The sequence below is a fragment of the Lutzomyia longipalpis genome, chromosome 3 (assembly GCF_024334085.1).
Source record: "Lutzomyia longipalpis isolate SR_M1_2022 chromosome 3, ASM2433408v1".
Taxonomy (NCBI): Eukaryota; Metazoa; Arthropoda; class Insecta; order Diptera; family Psychodidae; genus Lutzomyia; species Lutzomyia longipalpis.
The window spans coordinates 25,628,432-25,649,817 of NC_074709.1; the positions used below are offsets into that span (position 1 = coordinate 25,628,432).

Genomic DNA, 21,386 nt, shown 5'->3' on the forward strand with positions numbered 1-21,386 from the left:
TAGTAGGTAAGAGAATGTCTGGTATGATAATTCTAAATTAAATTTATATCCATCCAACACATATCCTGGCATTTGTGCTCCTACGGGATTGTAGATTTAATTTCACCACCCCATCCCTCCTCTGCGTACTGCGAAAAAGGGGTTATGCCTTTTGTGGGACTCACCCCTCTGGCCCAGGTTAAAGCTCACAGCACCACCACACTATTCACGGTACGCCAGCCAATGTGAGAATAATACATTAATGATGAAAAATGTGGCATAGCCGTATAATCTCTAACTTTCAGACCAGACGCCACACCGCTGAATTCTCCGCATTTTGTGTGCCACCGTGGGCCATACATATATGTTGCGAATTTGGTCGCGAGGTATTCGCGTTCTGGGTTGAAAAAAAAAGCACAGACTCCGGGAATAAATACTCCATCCGGTTTTTGTGCAAATGCGTGTGTACCCCATTCGACGGCCCCGTGCTCGACAAAAGGGAAATTTGCTGTAAATCCCACCGCCGAAAATGTTGAATTCGTGGATTTTCTCATTCGCACCATTCCGCGTACACGACCCCTTGCACCATAAACATTTAATGAAGTACACCGAGAGATTATTCCGGAATATTTAATTTTTCTCGCTTCAAGTGGAATTTTCAATTTTCACCAAAGTAATTCTCCTCTTCCACAGGAGCTACCCCCATAGCAGTCTCTCCAAATGACCCCTTCTGTCTATCGCGAGAGGCTTTTTTGAGCGCGGGGTAGGTTGAGGGAAAATAACGAGGATTATGCCACGACTTCCGGTTGAATTTCTACGGGCGGTTGAAATATAAATTTCCCGCAATTTTGGGAAATCTGCGGATACCACTTTTGTTTTTTTTTGTGAAAATTTTCAGTTTTTTGTTCAGAGTTTTCTGTAAGTTATTGTGAAATTCTGGTTCTAAGAATGTTTTTTGCAAAATATTCTTGTATGCCTGAGGAATAAGGAATTCTGAGCTTTCAAAATGTCACAAAAAATAAGAAAAAATCGCTAGAATAACTTTATGAACTCTGTGCTTCAAATTCCATGAAGATTTCCACCTCAACAGATTTAATTTAGTTTTCTTCAACAAAAAAAAAACTCATTCATCAGAAAGTTGAAATTTATTTATTTTTTCCTTGAAGTCTCGACAAGAAGTTATTCCTTCATCCGCCTTGAGAATTTTTTTGTGCAATGGTTTAAAGCATTTATTTGCCCCTTTGGAAAAATCTACCTACAAAACAAAAATTACTACTAAAGCTTATAATTTTCTGTTGCTCCAACAAATGAGTCTCAAATGCAAGGTCTCAACTTTTCATCTCCCAATTCCACCCCACTCATACACATTTCTATCATTTTCCGGTTAATTTCTCATGCAACGCGCAAAACTTTTCTTACAATTTTCCTCCTTTTATTGCCCCCGCATGGGAGTTTTAGAAAACTTTGTTATTTCACAAATCACCCACACTGGTACACCCTCATCCCCTAAATGACTCAACAGTGGGGCTTTGGGAGAGACGTGGGGGGTGGCATTGCCATATGTCACTGTGTGTGAGAGGAAATCTCGCACATTGAAAGTGTTTAAGAAGAAAGTGCACTTTTGGAAATGATTTCCTGAACTTTAAAGCACTCACCCTCCCTTCCTTGGGTGGCTTTTGCAAGAAATTGTCCAATGAATCAGCAGAATTATCTTGGCTGGGTGTGGGTGGAGGGAGAGAAAATGAGCTTCTCTCTTTTTCGGGATAGGAGTAAAGGGTTTGTGGAGCAAAAGCTCTCGAAAGCTCCTTCGTTGAATGGGTGCAACACTGTGTGAGGAATTTTAAATCAAATCTTTTTTAAAATCAAATCTTTTATTCATTCCACTACCTAATTATTACAATCAAATTCTATTCGATACAATAATTGATATTGGAAGATGTACACAGCACCGAAGTACGTTGACTTGTTTGGTGCTGGAGATTGCAGAATGCAGATGTCGTCATTATCAGTGATGGCATCCGCGTAGATCACTCCTCCAGTCGATCAGATCCTCCCTTTTGGGGGCAGTTAGCGTAGACACAGATCGGCATTAGCCAGCACAGACACATCGGGAAGCAGCTCCTCATTCCCAGACAGATGGCACCGAGGGGGTGCAGAAGGTGGCCGTTAGACCACAAAATTTTTCGCCAATTATGGCTCAATCAGACTCCAGAACTTTCATAATCAGACTCCAGAACTTTCAGAAAGGCACAGTTGCCTCAAAATTGGGAAGGATAAATTTTGTAGAAGAGATAGGAAAGAAGGAAAGAAGGAAACACGGGCCAGAACGGCAAGCCGCAGCGGGAATCGAACCCGCAACCTCGGCCGGGAATGGCGTGGTGTTGTGTTTTAACTCACTACACCACCGAGGCACCGAGAGGAATTTTTTTTCTTGTGTGTTGCAAGAGAGGGGTGGTTGTGAAAGATGGGTAGCAATTGTAGCTTTCAGTGTAATCTTGTCAAGTGATAAAATCCACCCACCCCCAGGACAAGGGGTGCGCCCCCTGTCGCCGCTCCTCTGATTATCTGGTACATTGCCAAGTTTTCCCAGGAGCGCGAGTTATTGCACCCCGCCCGAGTGACAAAAGCCTGGGGAGGATTGCAACGGCTTGAGATAGAATTCATTTCTGTGTGTCGCAATGCACCATTCAAAATGATATTTATACCCTGTGCCATGCCCCCTTTTTTTTCGGGGGCACCCACTTTTTAAAGTCTCTCTCCGAAGTGCTTGTGTGCTTGTTGGATGGGGGCTTAAGAGGCGCTCCACCACCCCACATGGGAAACATTCTCTGGCGTGTCATTCGCCAAGTGTGTGTGTGGAGCTTTTTCGGGGAGTGCTGCTCCATAAGAAATTAAATTTCTTCCAATTGCACCCCCTCTGTGAGCGATTCTTTTGCAAAAGTTTCTGCAGCAATTTCTGGAAGTGAAATTTATTTTTTCATAGACAATCGAAAGATTTATTTGTGCTTGAGGGGTGAGTTTGGATAAACACCAAATCCACCCCCATCTGCTTGATTGAATAAACATCTGTCCAAAATCTTCTGAATTTGCTGCTGATAGTTTATCAGAATTCTCCTTTAACCCACCCCCTGCACATCAACCCCATCAAATCATCCCTCGAGGAAGTTTCTTTTTTTTTCTGTTGCTTCTTTGAATCCAATAACCATGTCTCACACACCGGTCTTGATTATCCAGTCATGGAATTTCTTTCATTCTTTTATTTTCGTCTTCTTGGCCTCCCAAAGGATCGTGCCACCCGCCCCTCGACACATACACTCACAATCAGAGAGAAATTTCCTTCCATCTGCAAAGACCGAAAAATCCATATCTGGTGGCTCCATTCGAGAGTGATTTTCTTGGCACAACCACCGCCAGACGAGCGTCTCTGGCAGGAAGTAGTGTTTACAAAATTTTCTCCCAAGAAAACCACATGTGCACGTTCTCTCAACGATATTCCGCAAAACGACGAGGAAAATCAATAACTTCACCCCTCGACACTGTTGATGGCGCGCAACAAGGCGATTTCTTCTGCTTACACACTCTCTCTCATTCGCTTCCCTATATATTTATACCACATTGATGTGCCTTTTGAGACGCGAGCAAGTACGAGGAGGAGCCTATAAGGTTTATATTTGAGCACATGGCCCCGCTGAAATTGCCAACCATGCACCAAATTTGCCAAAAAGAAAATTAAATTTCACCAAGAAATGTTTTTTTTTGTTTCGTTTATTAAAACAAAATTAAAGCTACATACATTTAGGGGGTGGATTTTAAGTCCTAAAGTTTGCCTAAAGGTATTTTTGTTATACATAATGGGCGGAGTATGTATTTTTTCAGAGTTATTTTAGGGTTAATTTTTTCTTATAAAAATGTGAGCCAACGGCGCTGCAATTTTTTGCATAAATAGGGGAGACCGGGGCTAATAAAGTCACTTAAGGGTTTGGAAAAAGCTTAAAATATCATATTTCCTAACTAGATAGAACAAAATGATCTGAGAACGAGTTATAGGGCAGTAAATTTCCTAAAGAAATGAGCTATACATTTCGCTTTATCTGTTTGGGAAATATGTTATTTTGAGCTTTTTCTAAACCCTTAAGTGACTTTTTTAACCCCGGTCTCCCCTAATAATAATATTTATTTCGTATCCAAACTGCGGCTGCCGCCGTCTTCATAACCGACCTCCCCGAGAAAACGGCAGAAAACTCGGTTCATAGGTCGTACATATAAGCCAACTCATTTTGTCTCATATTGTACTCATATTGTATTCTTAAGAAAATATAAAAAAGAAAATATAAAATTAAGAGAACAAGCCAAAATCAGTTCTCACTAAATGAATCTTTTTTAAAATAAAATACAATTAATTCTCTTAATTTTGAACGTAACGTAGTCCATGACAGATTTATAATTCTTCAGAGCACGCGGCCGTACAAATTGGCTGCGAACGTGCACTGAAATGCATTTCCTACCTATGTACATTATATATAGGTAGGTAGCTTTCCTCGCAATCACGGGGATAAAAGACTTGTCAATTGGTGGCGTAGAAACTTGGGGGAAACGCACGTGAGACACCTCACTGTTGGTTGAATCATCCCTCTCACCAAATAAAATTCTTCAACCCCTATTGCATTTTTGCGCACAGAGAAAACTTGAGTGAGGGAGAAGGATTCGAATTTCATGTGAAGACACACAAAAAGGAAGAGGTGGTTGTCGCTTTTGGAACTTTATGCGGGTAAAAATCTTTCTACGGGAAAATCCTAGAGAAATGTCTGCTGATTACGCTTCACTCTGTCTCACACACCTACTCACACCCTTTGGGGGGAAAAGCGGTTGCATCCCTGCCGGTGGCCAGAGAGCATCATACACCCCCTGCATTTTCGCAGAGAATACCCCATTCCATGGGACAAAAAGTTGGATGTTGCTGATGTTGTGCTTTCACTGATGGTGCGCTATTGTTTTTGTGCGAGATGTATTTTGTCGTGTTGGCGTAATTCGTGTTTTCACCCCCTTCGTGCATTTGTGCACCCTGCCAACTGGGGGATGATTCTGCAAAGGGGTGGTTGGTGTGATTTGAGTCCCTACATCGGCACAAAACGACACCACAGACGCCCCTCTCGCATGGCAAAAGAGTTCCCTCTCATGTGCAACGAGACAAACACTTTTCCTGTTGATTTTCCTCCAACCCTCCTCTCGGGCATGGAGCTAAAACAGGGGTGGTTGTGTGGCGGAATTCAGCGCGTGTTCAAAGAGACGCCGCCGCCACTCCTTGCAAGGACACAAAGAGCTCAATTTGCAATTGCAGTGTCTTCCGAGACAAATTCCATCCTCTCCCATGTAATTCACTTTTCATCCTTCACCACAAATTTATCCTTCCTTCGTGCCATTGAGAAATATCCCCATCCCGCCAGAGGGGTGGGGGTGGGTTGGGGTTTGAGGAGACAAATTAACCAACTTATTTATGTTAATCCCCCGTCCGTGCTCAGTGATTGTGATGAATTTGGGATTTGCACCACCAACGAAGAGAAAGAGAAATCTGAATTGAGATTATTCTGAAGATTCACTTGAGGAATATTAATGACAACACCCCTGTGCAGGATATAAAACTTTACACAAATCTTCCCTTTTTTTCTGTCTTCCCTCCACAGGTTATGGGCACGATATATCTCCAATGCATTTTACAGCGTACCTGCCCAGGATTGAGCACGAAGTTACGGTTATAACGACACCGGTGCATGGGCAGCAACCAACGACGGCGGGCACGTCGTATGTAACATTGCAGGCGCCTGTGGCGTCTTCCAGCGCCACCGAAGCACGCCTGGCGGATGCCACCCCTGCAACGCCACCACGAAAATCCCTGGCAATGTGCTTCACGAGTACAGGGGCTGCCCTATCGTTGCCGCCGAAGAAGAAGGACATCTACAGGCCGTACTCGCTGGACGATAGGCCACAGCCAACGCCAATACCGCCGCGTACTTATGAGATGCGTATCCCTGCTGAGGAGGATTTGCACGCTGCACATGCCATATTGGACCTGAGCGCCTCCACGGCGTTTCTGCCGCCGCCGCCAGTGACGCCGGCCGCCGCGGAAACACACCAACCAGCGCCACAGAAACCCATGACACCCCTGCCCCAAACTATTGTACCTGACCACGAGGCACAGCCCCCAACTGATGAACTCCTCAAATCACCAACATCCAAAACCGTCGCCTACACCTACGAGGCGTTCTTCGTGAGCGATGGCCGTTCAAAGCGCAAATCCACCACTGAAATTCCCGCTGATACCAAGACAAAGTACACGTGCACCGAATGCGGCAAGCAGTACGCCACATCGAGCAATCTCTCACGCCACAAGCAAACCCATCGTAGTCTCGACAGCCAATCGGCCAAGAAGTGTCACACGTGCGGCAAGGCGTACGTCTCCATGCCAGCGCTGGCCATGCACGTGCTCACGCACAAGCTCTCCCACAGCTGTGGCGTCTGTGGGAAGCTCTTCTCACGCCCGTGGCTCCTGCAGGGGCATTTGCGCTCACACACCGGTGAGAAGCCCTACGGATGTGCCCACTGTGGCAAGGCCTTCGCCGATAGGTCCAATCTACGTGCTCACATGCAAACCCATTCGGCCGATAAGAATTTCGAGTGCTCACGCTGCCACAAAACCTTCGCACTCAAATCCTATCTCAACAAGCACCTCGAATCGGCTTGCTTCAAGGATGATGCAGCCTTCAGTGACTCCAGTGATCCCGAAGGCCCTCAGGGGAATATTGTCATTGTCGGTGGAGCCTCCAACAGCGCCCCGCGTGGTGTACAGCAGCATCATCAAATGACGGCCACCTTTGCGGGGTAACCAGCCGCCAATCGCCACGTCGGCTCACAGAGGTAACAACCAAAACCAAAGCCCCTAAAATTCGGCAAAACTCGGCGCCAAATCGCGGTATTTGCACACAGATGATTGTACATAGCTCCCCACACACCCCCCCAACAGCCCTCCCCGCCCTCAAAAAGCATAGTACCTTATACCCTTTAATGAAAAAAAAATGGTGATTGTAAATTTAAAAAAAAATCTTGTATGAAAAACAACGACCCAGGGCCAAGCCAGCCCTGGCGTTTTTTTGGAATGAAATCGCTTTTTCCAATTATACATAATACATTATATTAAATTATATATACATAAAATGAAAAATCTATATAGCATTAGAAACGAAGAAAAAAGAAAATATTATGCCATGTCACAGAATCATTAGCAATTTCAGAAGAGCAATTAACGCACGAGGAAACAATTGTATAGAAGAGAATATAGGTCCTATTTTTCACACCATATATAGGTATATAAAACGGGCCACCCCATTTTCAAGTCACATTCGCTTGGTGAAAATAAGAGAAAAAAAAAAGAAAAGTCATTAGTCATTTAGCTATAAAAATAAGGGTATTTAGTTCAATATTTAGGTAGAGATTATACAACAAAAATGAGTATTTGAGGAATGAAAAAGAAAAGGGAAGAATGTAGAAAAGCAAATTGCTTAATATTAGATTGAGAGGAATGGAAAAAATGGAGAAAAAGGAATAAGAAATCACGATACGTCCAATGCCCCCTGAAGCAAAAATAAAATAATTCAATTAAGTGATTAATAAGATAACAAAAAAAACTATGAATGGGTTTTCCCTCCTTAATTTTCCCTTTAAAAAATCCTCTAAAAAATCACTTTTAATAAGAAAGAAGAAAAAACTCTTAATCCTTCCCCATTTAGCTTCTAAAAAAAACTAATATAGAAACTAAGATGAAATTTTTCTCTAGTCGATAATCTCTACTAAGCTAGTTTAGTAAAAAAAAGAAAAGAAAAAATCTCTCATTGTCACTTCTTAAGAGAACATTTCTCACTCTAGCTGTTAACGATTCTCACGTGCGGGTCCCTCAACTTAAGGTGAAAATATTAATTTTGCAAAAAGAAAACCCCTTAAAGAGGGATTCCATCATTAAGATTTAAGCTTTATAGTAAAAACAAAAATATTCAACTTTTTCGATGAATTATCCATTCATGGTTCAACAACGAACGAAAAGCAACGTTTCGAAGACAACGAACTTTAGAAATTATTATAAAAAAAATATATATAAAATTATACACCATGAGAAATTCCAAGAAAAAAAGAGGAAGATGCCCAAATAATTCACATATAGACAGTAATGTTGGAACTTTTAGCACTTAAGAAGTATAATTCTTAGAGGAGAAAATATGCTGTGTGATTTCAAGAAGGGTGAGTGCGTGTTAAGCAAAGATTTAATTTAGCATCAAGGTACGTTGACTGCATACGCATTTGGGATTTGTTTTTTGTTATTTTTATTTACTTTTTTGCTCATAAATAAGTTTTATTGGTTAAGGAATTATTAAGGAAAAATTAGCCAAAGATTAATTTTCTTCCTAGTCTTGTAATCAATAAAATATTTTTTAGTCAGTTTAACATTATTTGGTTAGAATTTTTTTTTCTAAATCGATTTAAAGCATTTCAATTCAATTTGAAAAAAAAGTCTAATGAAGAAAATTCAGACTAAAAGCATTTAATAAATAGATTTTTATGTAAAGAAATTTTAATTAAATATCTAATTTTTTAAAATTAATTTTTAAGATACTAAAAATTATGTTTTAACTAAATAACCTAAAATATATTAGCCTAAATAATTTCTAGTCAATTTTAAACACCTAAATTCTAATGTAAAATCTATTGTTTCTGATATTTATTCTAACATTAGTTTAGCCTCAATTCTAACCCTATTCCATGTTAATTTTAACCCTTATCTAACTTTAATTTAAAATTATTTCCAACTGCAATTCTAACCTCAATTCTATCTCAATTCTGATTCTATTCTATATTTAATACTAACATTACTCTAACTTCAAATCTAACTTATTCCAACCTTCATTCTCATCTTAAATCTGAACCTTTTTTTTGATTTCTATTCAAATATTTTCCGATCTCAATTCTAATCCTATTTAAAACTGATTTCTCACTCTATTCTAACTCCAATTTCAATCTCATTTAACCAAAAATTCTAACTTTCTCCTAACTTTAATTCTAATACTATTTCTCAATTCAATAATTCTAATTTTACAAATTAAATATCAATCATTGCAGATTTCTGTACCCTAAATTGTTGTTTATTTTCCAAAATCTTTTATTTCTATTTTATCTTTTTAATAGAAATAAATGAAATGGCAGAAATGCGGCAAATGTTAACCTGCTCAAGACTAGATATTTAAAAAAAATTCTTGGGATTGAAAGCACTTTTTATCGAAATAAATTACAAATCATCCTGAATTTTATCTTATAAAGAATTTGATCAACTACCACAAACGATGGAGATTATGTTCTTTCGATTCTTCTACACATTTTAAAGGTCTTTCAAAGCGCTTCTTTTCTTACAAAATAAATTTAAAAAATCTCAAAAAAAATCATTCTCTAAGGGCAATCAAAGCATTTAAGAAAACATAAATACTTGATGCGTATGCAGTCCACCCACCTTGATTAAACCGCCCATATTTTCCTGTCGGAAATTGCGTTAAAAGCATCGAATTGGTAAATAATTGCATGAATTTCGAGTCGCTCCCTACGCGCATTTTGGGAGTTCTGGGGAAGCACAATTGAAAGTAGATTATCTCCTCAGCATTAACATTTCCTTTTGGAATTTTGCTGTTGTTGCTCGTTGTGTTATATACCTCCAATTGCAGAAGCACCATCGACACGCTTCACTAATCACAAATCGCGATGACATCGATATCATCAATCATTGCATTTTTTTTCACTCTCAGGGGGTTGTTTTTCCACCCCCACCATCGAGGAAATTTGGCCTGGTGTGTATGGTGAAAAGTTGTTGATCATTTTTTGATTGCGCCTCATCGTCATCACTCTCTTCCACCGTTCTTCACTGGGGCTTTTTTCCCCATCAACACACCATCATTTGTCAATATAAAATGACGCAAAAATGTTGATCCCCTTTCGAGGGCTTCTCATCCTTCCCCCAAAAGTCTCCCCCAGCATGAGGGTGTTTTCGTGGGTTGGGGGGTGGTGAAAGGGCAGAATAATTTCTTATTGAGAATAAGTATGTGTGTGAGCTTTTGCGTGAGTGTCGAAGTTTGCTCATGAATGTGGAAGTAGAATAAGAATTTTTAGGACGTAAGATAGTAAAAAAAGAAAATTTCTTTAAGAATGTAGAATTAAACACCTTTGAAAATAACACAAAAAATATAGTCAAAAATCTTATGGTAAAAAGTCACTAAATGAAACTCAAAATCGCGGTTTAAAAGCACTAAAAACCAAACACAAACTTCTTCACAAGCCGCGAGCTTTTCCCGCGAAAACACAAAGACACACAGACTCTTCTTTAGAAATCTTTATAGAAAAATAAATAGAATCTCTTCTTGAGCTTCACAAGACACGTGTGCTATATAGAAGTTAACTTGTAGTGAATAAAAAGAAAAGAAAATTGTACTTTTAGAAAATGAAAATGCCCACAGAATCTAGTTCAGTCCCAACGTCCATTTTAGCTATTGAGGAAGATGAAGAAAAAAACTCACGAAGAATTGTGGAGCTTTTGTGCTTCCTTGCCGAGCTTCGTACAAAATTGCTAATGTTTTTTTTTACGTTAAAGAAGAAGAATAAAACAAATAGAGAGCTTTTTGGGAAGCTTTTGAGCGTGCACAGAAAAATTATTCACGTATAGAGGCTGACTGAGCAGCTGATCTAAATTACGGCATGAGATGCTTCACTGAATAGACAAATTTTTAAAAAGAAATTCTCCAAAAAAAGAAAATTCTTTTCAATTTATGCTTTGTAGAGCTTTTGTGTAGCTTTGTAGAGCTTTCTGTGAAGATGCTTCTCTTCATTTCTCTTTCTGCAGATATTACAGAATAAATTAAATGGAGAAAATAGTCAATAGGGGATTGTAGGAATAAAGAGTTTATAAGGAGAGTTCGAAGTATGTATTTGGCACAGAAGGGGGTGATTGAACTGTTCTTTTTAATAATAAAATTCTCTGTTTGAATTTATTTAGAAAATTCTTCTAAATTGATCATTTTGTTGGTTTCTTCTGTTTCATTTAAAATATAAACTTAATTTATATGATTGATACGATTCTATTCGTTAAATCGTCCTCATGTTATTTTATCCCGAAAGCCCTTCGCTACTCCAATGAAAAAACAAAAAAAAACTTCAGGCGATATTTTGGAATAAAATGAATTTAATTCCATTAAGCAGTTCAATCACGCATTCTTTTCAATATAAAAAATTCACAAAACATATAAATTCAACTTTAACACAAAAAAAGAATTTTCCTTGAAAATTCATCTGAGTTGTTGTTTTTTATTTCATTCCATAGTACATAACAGGAAGTTACCCCGAAAAAACGGAACTAAAATATGAATTTGACCGGAAGGAGTGCTGAAAAATCTCTGCAGAAAATTAGGATTTTTCCGGTTTATTTAAATTTTCTCTTGCGCTGCCTGTTGCTTTTCCTTCTTTCTTAAGCTTCTTTCTCTCTCTGCTTTTCCGCTGTGAGCTTTTTTCTATACCTATCGTGCTGTAGTTGATGTTTTTTCATCTGTCTTTGCTTCCTTCTTGCGCAACCCTACAAGCTGTGTAGGTGTGAAAAATCTTATTCTTAGAATTAAAAGATTTAACAGTAGAATGTAGGTTAGTATGTAGGCTCTGTCTCTCTCTTTAGAATAAATGTAGGACATTCTAAATTAAATATAATAAAAATTCTATTCTAATGGGTGTGTGTGTTTAGTGTGGGAGGAGTTTCAAATTTTCTTGTATTTTATTTTTCTTTGACTTCTCATTTTTCTTTTCCCCTTTTGCAAAATAATTTCTTCCACGGAGAAACTCTTATTATTAAAAAAAAATTATTGGAGAGTGATGGAAAGGAAGAAAACAAGGATGGGTTAAGGTGCAATAGATTGAAGGTGAGGATTGTTTTGGCGATAAATTGTAAAGAAATTAAATGAATCGTGCGGTTTGAAAAGGGCTCAAGCCGAAAAATTGGCGTATAGGATGAAAAGTGTCTCGGCTATTAAGTCTTGAAATTGTACTAATTCGTGAGAGCTGTCCAAATATGCAAAGAAAAATTAAAATTTTTGCCAAAATTTTCCCAATAAAATGGATATTTTTCATTCGCTTATTTTTATGAAATGAGCCTTGACTATGGAGTCTAAATTAGTACAAATTTCTTAGATCTCACAAATCTTCTAAATCTGACAACTGACTTATAATGAAAGACATATATTTTTGTGAAAAAAAAAGCTCAAGAAAATTAAAAACTTTACAACACAAAATGTGTCTTAGATATTTGGTCTAAAAGTGTACTAATTTTTTTAGACCTGTTTAATCTTACATTTCCTTTATACAGTGTACCAAAAAACCCCTTCAAATTCTCAAATGATGCAAATAAGTGATTTTCGGCAAAAGTGAGCGTAATGCTCTTTTCAAATTGCGCGATTGAAATACATTTATATGGGAAATTCAAGTAAAAGAAGTGGAGGAAGTTAATTTACTGAAAATAAATCCTTTTGCAGAGGAGAGTTTCACACCGGAATAAATATAAACGTTTTACCTATATATGTGGGAAATACATAATATGAGAGAGAGAAGTCACTCTCTGTGTGACATAAATAACACATGAATTAAATAAGAGTTAAGAGTATATTCTAGTCACAAAATATGGTCACACTGACGTCAAAGCCAGAGGTATTTGCTCTCAATGGCAATTAAGAGAGCTTACGGCATGAGGAATGCTTATTGTTCCACCCCCACCGACACACATCTGTGTGAATATGTTGGGGGGATGCTATTCACGAAGAAATATAGCGATATTAGGATAGAAATTAAATTTATTTTATAAAATTTATTGGTCAGACGGTATTTCGGGAAATACACCGAATACTTTCGGCCTCATACAGTGGCGGAAAAACCAAAACCAAAAAAAAAAAAAAACTAACATGCACATAGTCAAAATTAGTGGGGAAAATTAATGTCTCCGTAATTTTTCTTGACATTTTCATTTTCCTGACATTTTATTGTTGGACAATAAAAAAACACATTATTTTTCCTTCTGTCCCGCAGGTACCAGAAAATACTCAAAAATTTTCTCCATATTGTGAGAAAATTCTCTGAATGAATGAATGTGAGGTGGTGTGAGTGTCTCGATGAATTTATCTTTCTGCCCTATACTCACCCCCGCCAATTCTCTCACAAATTTTCCCAATTACCATTTTAACCTTTAAAAAAATGTTGAAAATTGATTTTCCATTGGTGGGCTTGAAAAACAACAATTCCATATGATTTTGCATAGACAAACATCAACCGTACAAAAGGTTGATTTTTCTGCTGCTCTATGCACAAATATTTGATGTGTGTGCTTAATGTTCAAATATTGTGTGTAGTACCATTGCGTGGGAATATGTTAATTAATTAATATTTTTTTAGGGTTTGAGTGCTTCTCCCCCAAACTCTCTCTATACTGTCTCTGCGCTGCATTTCAAATGTAGCACGTGATGTAATTAAAAGCAGTTTGAATAATAATAAAAAACACAAAATGCAATAAAACATTAAAAAAAATTGTAAAAATTGCATACGAATGGCTTTGTTCGAAGTTGAGTTGATTTTTCCATTTAACATTTATTTGGGTTTTCGCGGAAAAAAATGGTGGAGTGTGTTTGGGGAAATTATTTAGGGAACAATTTTAACCAATTTAAGCTTTTAAAACGCACAAAACGGAAAAGATTTAGTAAAAAAAACGAATAATCGTGAGATTGGATACTTGTGAACGGAGTGATTTCGTGAAGCATATGCTCATTGCTGCAAAATTTGTTGCGATTATTAATCTTATGGATCTTTTATTGAGCTAGAAGATTTTTTATGCTGAAATTAAAAGAATTAAATAAGAAGGGTTCTAAGGAGGATAAATAGTTGAAGTTTAGTTTGCCAATTTTGCAGGCATATGCTTCTTCTCAACAGTTTGGTCTAAGAAGTAAACTCCTCATTTTTACTACTGTTGATCAACGGTTAAGGGAAGAACGAATTAAGAGAAGGTCTTTAGAAACATTCCAAATGTGTGCAGCTTTTGACTTCTAAGAGGCCTGAAAGGGTTAAAAATTATCAAAAAAAACACCCATAAAAATTAAAATGATAAGAATTTTCAATGAGGATTAAATCTTAAAATTTTGCAACAATTCTGCACAGTAAAACCAATCGAACGATCGCGCAAACAAATGCAAAAGGAAGAGATGCAAAATGCGATAAAGGGATGAGTTTTTCATCAAAGCCTCGTGACATCATTTATTCATTTTGACCTTTTGGCCGTCACATAATCTCGGGGTGCAGAAGGAAGCGCGCACACACAAGCATTGGGTGAATTCGACAGGGGGTGGGTGGTGAGAGGATAGAATCGTGATTGGTGACATGTTTGTTGAAATGGAAAATTCAACTCTCGAAGCACTTTCCACGATGCACACACACACTCCAATTAATCCTGGGCAAATAAAACACTCGTGTTGGATTTAATTACCGACAGCAGGCGGCAAGTGGGTGGCAATGAATTCAATGTTCAAAATGGATAGCAATTTTCCCTTTCATGTCCCGAACGCCGCCGCTGCTGTGGCGTGTGCAAAAGGTTTGACTCTGTCAATGCAACATAGCGTCAAACATTCACACGTCTAGCAAGGAGGTGCTATATACACACACATAACCCAGGAGTCATGACTTTTCACCCCCTCATACACAAGCTAAAAAAAAAGTCACCCCAACCCTTCTTATGGTTTAATCGTACACTTCAAGTGCCCCACCCTGTGTTTCTTTGCTCGGAAATTCATGCAATTCTGCAGGTGATAGAAAGACCAAAATAAAAAATCCACAATTTTACAACGAAAGTCAATTAAAGTCCTCAATTCCTCGATCTTTAAAGCTTAAATCTTCTTTCAATGATGATTTTTTTTATTCCAAATATTTATCTATTTATAACGAAAAAAATCCATTGCTTTCCGTTAACGAAAAAAAATGTTTATCTAAGGAAGTTTCTTCGGAGCCCCAACAAGGGTGGTACCTCCGGAGGGCAACATTGATGAAAAAGAAAGTCCCAAAAGCGTCAATTTTTTATGTAAACAAAATATGAAAGTGAAAAATATATTTAATTGCAAAAAAAAACTCTATTAAATTATATTCAGAATGAGACGTGAAAAGTGAAATTGAAGAAAAAAAAGAAATAATTGAAAGGAAGTTTGTTAGAAAAAAAATGAGATAGAGTTGTGTAATTTAACGGAAAAAATATTAATTTATATATTTAAAGAACAATTGCGGTGTGTTGCGTAGTTCTCGAGAAGTTTACACACCCAAAATTAAAAGAAAAAAAAGCAAATTAATAAAAATTTAAATAAAAGTGCGTGTGATTGATAAAAGGAATATAAGTGAGCAATTAAATAAATAGCAATATATATTGTATTTCGAAAGAAGAAAAAAAATTGTTTCTTTATTATGACGAGAGGTGAGGTTAATGTTAATAAAAAAGTCTTATTCGGCAGGCAATAAAGTGATGAAGTTTTATCAGAGATGCAGGCAATTCGAGGTGAAAAATCACATTTTTATTGTAGCTTAACATGTAAGACAAAAATTAAAATGAGAAGCCTCTTTGGACTCCCACGTAGAAATTAGTCACTTAGAATATTGAATAAATAAAAAAAAACCAACAACTCTGTGATTGTAAGTCAAATTTAATCAACGAATTGGTAAAGTTAGGATCACCCTTTAACCTTATTTTATTCCTCAGCTGTTTTTTCTTTCCATTCTGCTTGCTTTTTTGAGCCTATTTTTGCTCATTTAGCTGTGTTTTATCTCCAAGTCACGTCAATTCTCAATAAACAACCTAAAAATATGAAAAAGAAAATATTTCTAAGATTGTGTCTCAGCTAAATAAATGGGAAGTTATTTATTCGAAAATGTTTTCAGAAATGTAAAAATTCTACATTGAACTACTAAAATGATTTTTTTATTAATAAATAATTGAGGAGGCAAGATTTTGAGCAGATCTTTTCTGGTTTTTAAAGAAGGCATTGCTAAGCCACAGATGAAAGTACAGCAAAATACGTCGAAAGCTTTGGAAATGCTGGAAACTTTTACTTCAATTAATTCCTGAATAATTAAAACATATTTCTTCGAAATCGCTTCTTTGATTAGCAAAAGTTCAGATAACAATAAAAGAACTGAATTATCTGGATTTTATTTTCCAAAATCACGCAATTCTGTCTAGAAATAGATTTTAAAGAGAATCAGGAAAAATTTGGAAAACAAAAAAAGCAAATTTTTAATAAAAAATCAATTTCGAAAAAATTCAAGAAATAATATCGAAAGTTCTCGGACACAAACCTATTAAAACACAAACCGAATAAAAACTATTATTAAAATGATTGATTCTATTCGAAATTTAATTCGAAAGATAATTTTTCAAAGATTAAAAATATGTTACAAATCAGACATTACTTGTTCTAATTAATTGTTCTAAATCAGATATTACTGTGGAATAAAATTAGATTTTGAAACATATTTTCGCAAAACATTAAAAAAAATATTTCGAAAATCTTAGACACAAACCTTTTTAAAGATTTACTGAAAAAATCTAACTAATTTATCTTATTTTAAAAAGAAAAAAGATAAAAATTGACATAATTAAATCATTCCAATGAAAAAAAAAAAGATTTTTAATGAAAATTCGATATCAAACGTTCCAAGAACAAAATATATTAAGCTGAGACACTTATCAATTTTATATTTTCAGCATTATTTTCTCCAGCATCTAACACGAAACTTTCTCTCTATCTCCTTACACCTTTGCACCTACTCTTCAACATGTAGTATTTGATAAATATCAAATGTGATAATTGTTATTTACGCATGAGAAGCAATAAAACAACGCAATTGATGAAACGAATATAGAAAAAATTTGAGATAATTCAAAAGCAATACCCGAAGGAAAAATTTAGCAATGTTCACCGAGAACCTTTTTAGTGTCGACATTGCCTGCATTTCTCACAGAATCATTCGTCTCGACTAAAAACGCCGAGTATCCAAAGCAATAACATGTAGTCAGTAAGCCCTCCGTGGATCGCAAAAAATGTAAAGAATGGATCCCGGAGAAAAAAACAATTGAGATAAAAAATAAGCAATTAAATTTATAATAAAAAAATGTGAGAATGAAAAGCAAATGCAAAATTATGTATTTTAAGGCATATTTATGCTCCTGCCCCCCAATCGATCCATTTACCCACATTCTTCACAACAAATTAAAAATTAAACTAATAAAAAGATTTTAGGCAATTTAGGCACTCTTAGCAAGTTTACAAAGATGAAAAAGGAAAAAAAACGAGTGAAGTTATTAACAAGAAAACTATAGAACATAAAAGCATGTAATTTGTAGCGGAAAACTGATGATAAAAAATGAATATTTATTAAGAAAAAATATTTATTGCATATTTATTGTATTTTAGGTAAAGAAATTATATTTAAAGAACAAAGACAAAATGCAAAAGAAATTATTAAATAATGTAAAAAATGATGAAGAAACTATTTAAAAAAATTCTGAGATGAAATGCACTGTAAATATGAGAATCAGATAGAAAATTGGAACCGAAGCTCTAAATAAAAGTTGTAATAAAATATAATGAAAAAAAAACAAGAATGTAAAGGGATGGTCGAAAGGGTTGTTAAATACCGTCATTTTAGGCTGCCGAGGCGTGCTGACTACTTCATATACGTGGAAATCGCAAATGAGGAATTAAAAGTAAAAAAAAAATAATGCATTTCGCACTCATTTTCCTTAAAGATAGAAAGCTTAAAACGAATCTCCATGAAAGAAAGAAAAAATCTTAGCAAAGAATATGTAAAAAAAAACATAATACGTCGTCATTTTCCCCCCTTTTGATGTAAACTCTCATTCAATTATCTTTAACAAAATGAAAAAAAAACTTATAAACTCTTAAAGTAAATTTATATAGAAATCTCTATGGCAAAGAACAATTCTTACATAGTAAACAAAAAAATCTATATTTTATGAACAATGTATCTATATAAAAATTTAAACTCTAAAACAAAACAAATTTAAAAATCATTCCTCAAATTCAAGCATTGAAAAGAAAAATTAAGAAAAAGAAAATAAAATCAAAGATTATTCCCAGAATCGCAAAATAATTCCTCCCAGAAAATAAAGAAGAAAAACCAAAACCAATAGAAGAAAATCCAAAGAATTTCGAAAATATAGAGAAAGAAAAACTATTGTAAACACTTATAAACTGTATAGAACTATTTATTCTTAAATAAATATATACTTTTGAAACTAAATGAAAGGAAAAAAGTAAAAGTAATTTAAATAAAAATGAATCTTTACTTTAGAAATGATGCGTAACTTTTAATGAATTCTCTAATGGAAAAAAGAAACATTTTTAAAAATTGCAGAATAAAATTGAAAGTGATGAATGAATTATTGTTTTAATTCCATTTCCTTTTTTTAAAAATTTTTAGAAAATGAAAATTTCAAGTCTGACTGAAAATTGATCTGTTTTCTTGACTTAGAGTTTTAAGAATTAAATTAAAATTGGCTCAAGAATCAAGATTATTCTTCTTGGTTCTAAATAATCAATTTTAAAATTTTTAATTTAAGAAAAATTGATCAATTAATCAAGATCTTTTAAAACTTGAAAGCAGAGAGATTCTTTATTTTCAATGCTTCTCAACAATTCCTTTCTTCGTGAATATTGGTAAGAAAACATTGAAAAATTCGACACAAGAAATTGTCTTTTAATGAAATTCAAAGTCGAAAGATTTTTTTTAACATCTAGATAAAATGAGTTAAAGAAAATCCAAAAAACGCGAAACAACTTCATATTCTTTCTTCAATTTTTAATCAATAATTTATTCATCACAGAAACATCCCAAAGATATTCTCTAAAGTAGTGGAGTATAAGAAAAATAAATTCTGCAAATCTCTTTCATTGAAAAGCAAGAAAAAGAAGAAAAATCACTCAAAATTTGCACTGTTTAGCCCTTCATTTCACTTTATTGTAAAACTCTTTAAAACAAACAAAACTTCTATGTCTCTCAGAACTCTTTAAGAAAAACAAAAAAAAATCTCTCTTACTCTGCTAAACAATCCATTATATAATAATATAAAATAAATACAATTTGTAAGAAACCAAGTCAATGAATGGGGTGTGAGAAAAAGAGATTCAACTGAATTAGCTTTAATATTGTAATCGAGTTTTTCTCATTGATTTTTTTTCTCATTCAAGTTCCTTCCAATTCAGCAACAGAGACTCTCTGTCTCTATTTATACAGTGAGAGATAAAAGAAAATTATTCATGGTTTTGTGAGATGATAGAGCGGAAAAATCTCATTACTCAAGCCCGGGAAATGCAGAGAAGAAAGAAAAAGCTCTCGGTGCAACAATTTTCGTTAATTTTATTGTTAGAATAAACCCAGAAAAAAAACACTTAAAAATCTAAATATTTATACTTAAAAAAAATTAAATTGAAAATAAACATTTAAAGAAAAAAGAAACCACACACAATTATATACCAATTGCATTAACAATTAAAAATAATATTAAAATATTATTAAACTAAAGACAAGGAAAAAAAAGAATATTTGACTATGAAAAGTAAGAGAAATATTTATTGACAAAAAAAAAAAACGAAAAATGCAACAAAATTTTATGTAGACTTTTTAGAGAAAGAGTTTAAATGAAAAAAAATTAAAGAAAAACCATGAAGCAGAATGAAAAAGATATTTAGAATGGTCATATTCGCATTCAATATTATTAACAAAAAAATCTATTGACTTGCAAATAAACGATTAATGAAAAAAATATTATCTGTATTACAATTATGAATTATATTATAAAAGAACAATGAAAAGTGAAATGAAGTTATATTATTGAATGAAAAAAATGCATTATACTTTACTTATTGACCACTATTAAAAAAAAAGAAAAAAAAATATGGTGAAATTAAAGCGAAACATGAAAGAGATACACAATTGAAAAAAAAACTTAATTATACAATGTAATTTATATAATAAATTATGGAAGAGAATAATGAAGGAAATTCCATAAAGACATATAATAGCAAGTTTTGTATTATATTTTCATAAAATAAATAGTGTAGAAAATATTTATGAATTTAAACCGAAATGTCTTTTTATTTGGTTGGTTGTTGTCAAGTATTCGTCTTTTTTAAGTCTTCTTGTTTTGGGTTTTTTTTTAAGGAAATTGTTTAGATAAATTTTCTGCTGGATTCATGGAGCTCAAGCAGTAAGGTAAGTAGAAAAATAATTTATTTTATAGTTTTCTGCTGTGTCTCTGCTATTTTCAATTCCTTTGCTACAATTCTTTAAAAAATTGAATCATCTAAGTACATATTTTTTTTATTAGTTTCAGAATTAATCTATAAACTATTTAATCATTAAATAGCAGTAACATCATAGATATTTAAACATACAAGCAGAAGTAAGAAACAGTTGTAAAAATCAAAATTTTTGATCTAATAGTAGAGACACACTTTGTGCCATAAAAACTTACGAATTTTCTCACTAAAAAGACACAAAAGAAGATAATAAATAAATTCTTAGGAATCGACTCTATATTTGGTAATTAAAAGGCTTTTTTTTCCAAAATTGACTAATAAATCCTAAAACAAAATTTATGATCACCAAGAACATTCCACGCATGTTTGTAAAGTTTTCTTCAAGAAAATCCTCCTGTTCATCACCATGAGAAAGAACTCCCGTACTCCCTTCTTCTCACCCTTCGTGTCCTTACAAATTAAGTCCATATATAGCAACGTGAAAATCCTCCAGAACATAACGTGTCGCTGAATGTTGGTTGGAAAAGTTGAGTTGCGAGAAGACGTGATCGGATATGAGGAGTTACGCCGTACAGCGCACTTTTATACGTCACGGCCAGCTTTTCCGCTGGGGAAAGGGGTTGAGCAGGGTGGTCGCTGCATCGTGGGGATGTCACATCAACCGCGCGATGGATGCGGTAACTGGAGCATCTTTCTGCACAAAGGGGATGGGGTGGAAAGAATAGCCGGAGATGGAATTGAATGGTGAAAACAAAGTGGATGAAAGGAGTTATGTGAAGCCCAATTAGTATGTTTGTGGGGTTTCGAATTTCTCCATTGTGTGTGTGTGTGTTTAGCTCCACCATTGCTTTCACATTGAATTTCCCAGCGAAGCCTGCGAGCAGTTTTCATTCCCAGAGACTGATGGATCGTGGAAAAAGTCACTCATTTCCACAGCAAACCGAAAATCTTCCTTTTATCCCCAAGGAAGGATGAGTCGCTACC

General features: G+C 35.0%; 1 protein-coding gene across 1 annotated transcript in view; it reads left to right on the forward strand.

The window, feature by feature from the left end:
• The window catches only part of LOC129793010 (transcriptional repressor scratch 2), a 31,212-nt gene extending 10,988 nt beyond the window's left edge, over window positions 1-20,224 (forward strand). The window contains exon 2 of the mRNA XM_055832531.1: window positions 5,661-20,224. Within this exon, the coding sequence (XP_055688506.1) occupies window positions 5,661-6,859 (1,199 nt within the window). The 3' untranslated portion in view covers window positions 6,860-20,224. The remainder of the gene's footprint in view (window positions 1-5,660) is intronic.
• The last annotated feature ends 1,162 nt before the right edge of the window (window positions 20,225-21,386 follow it).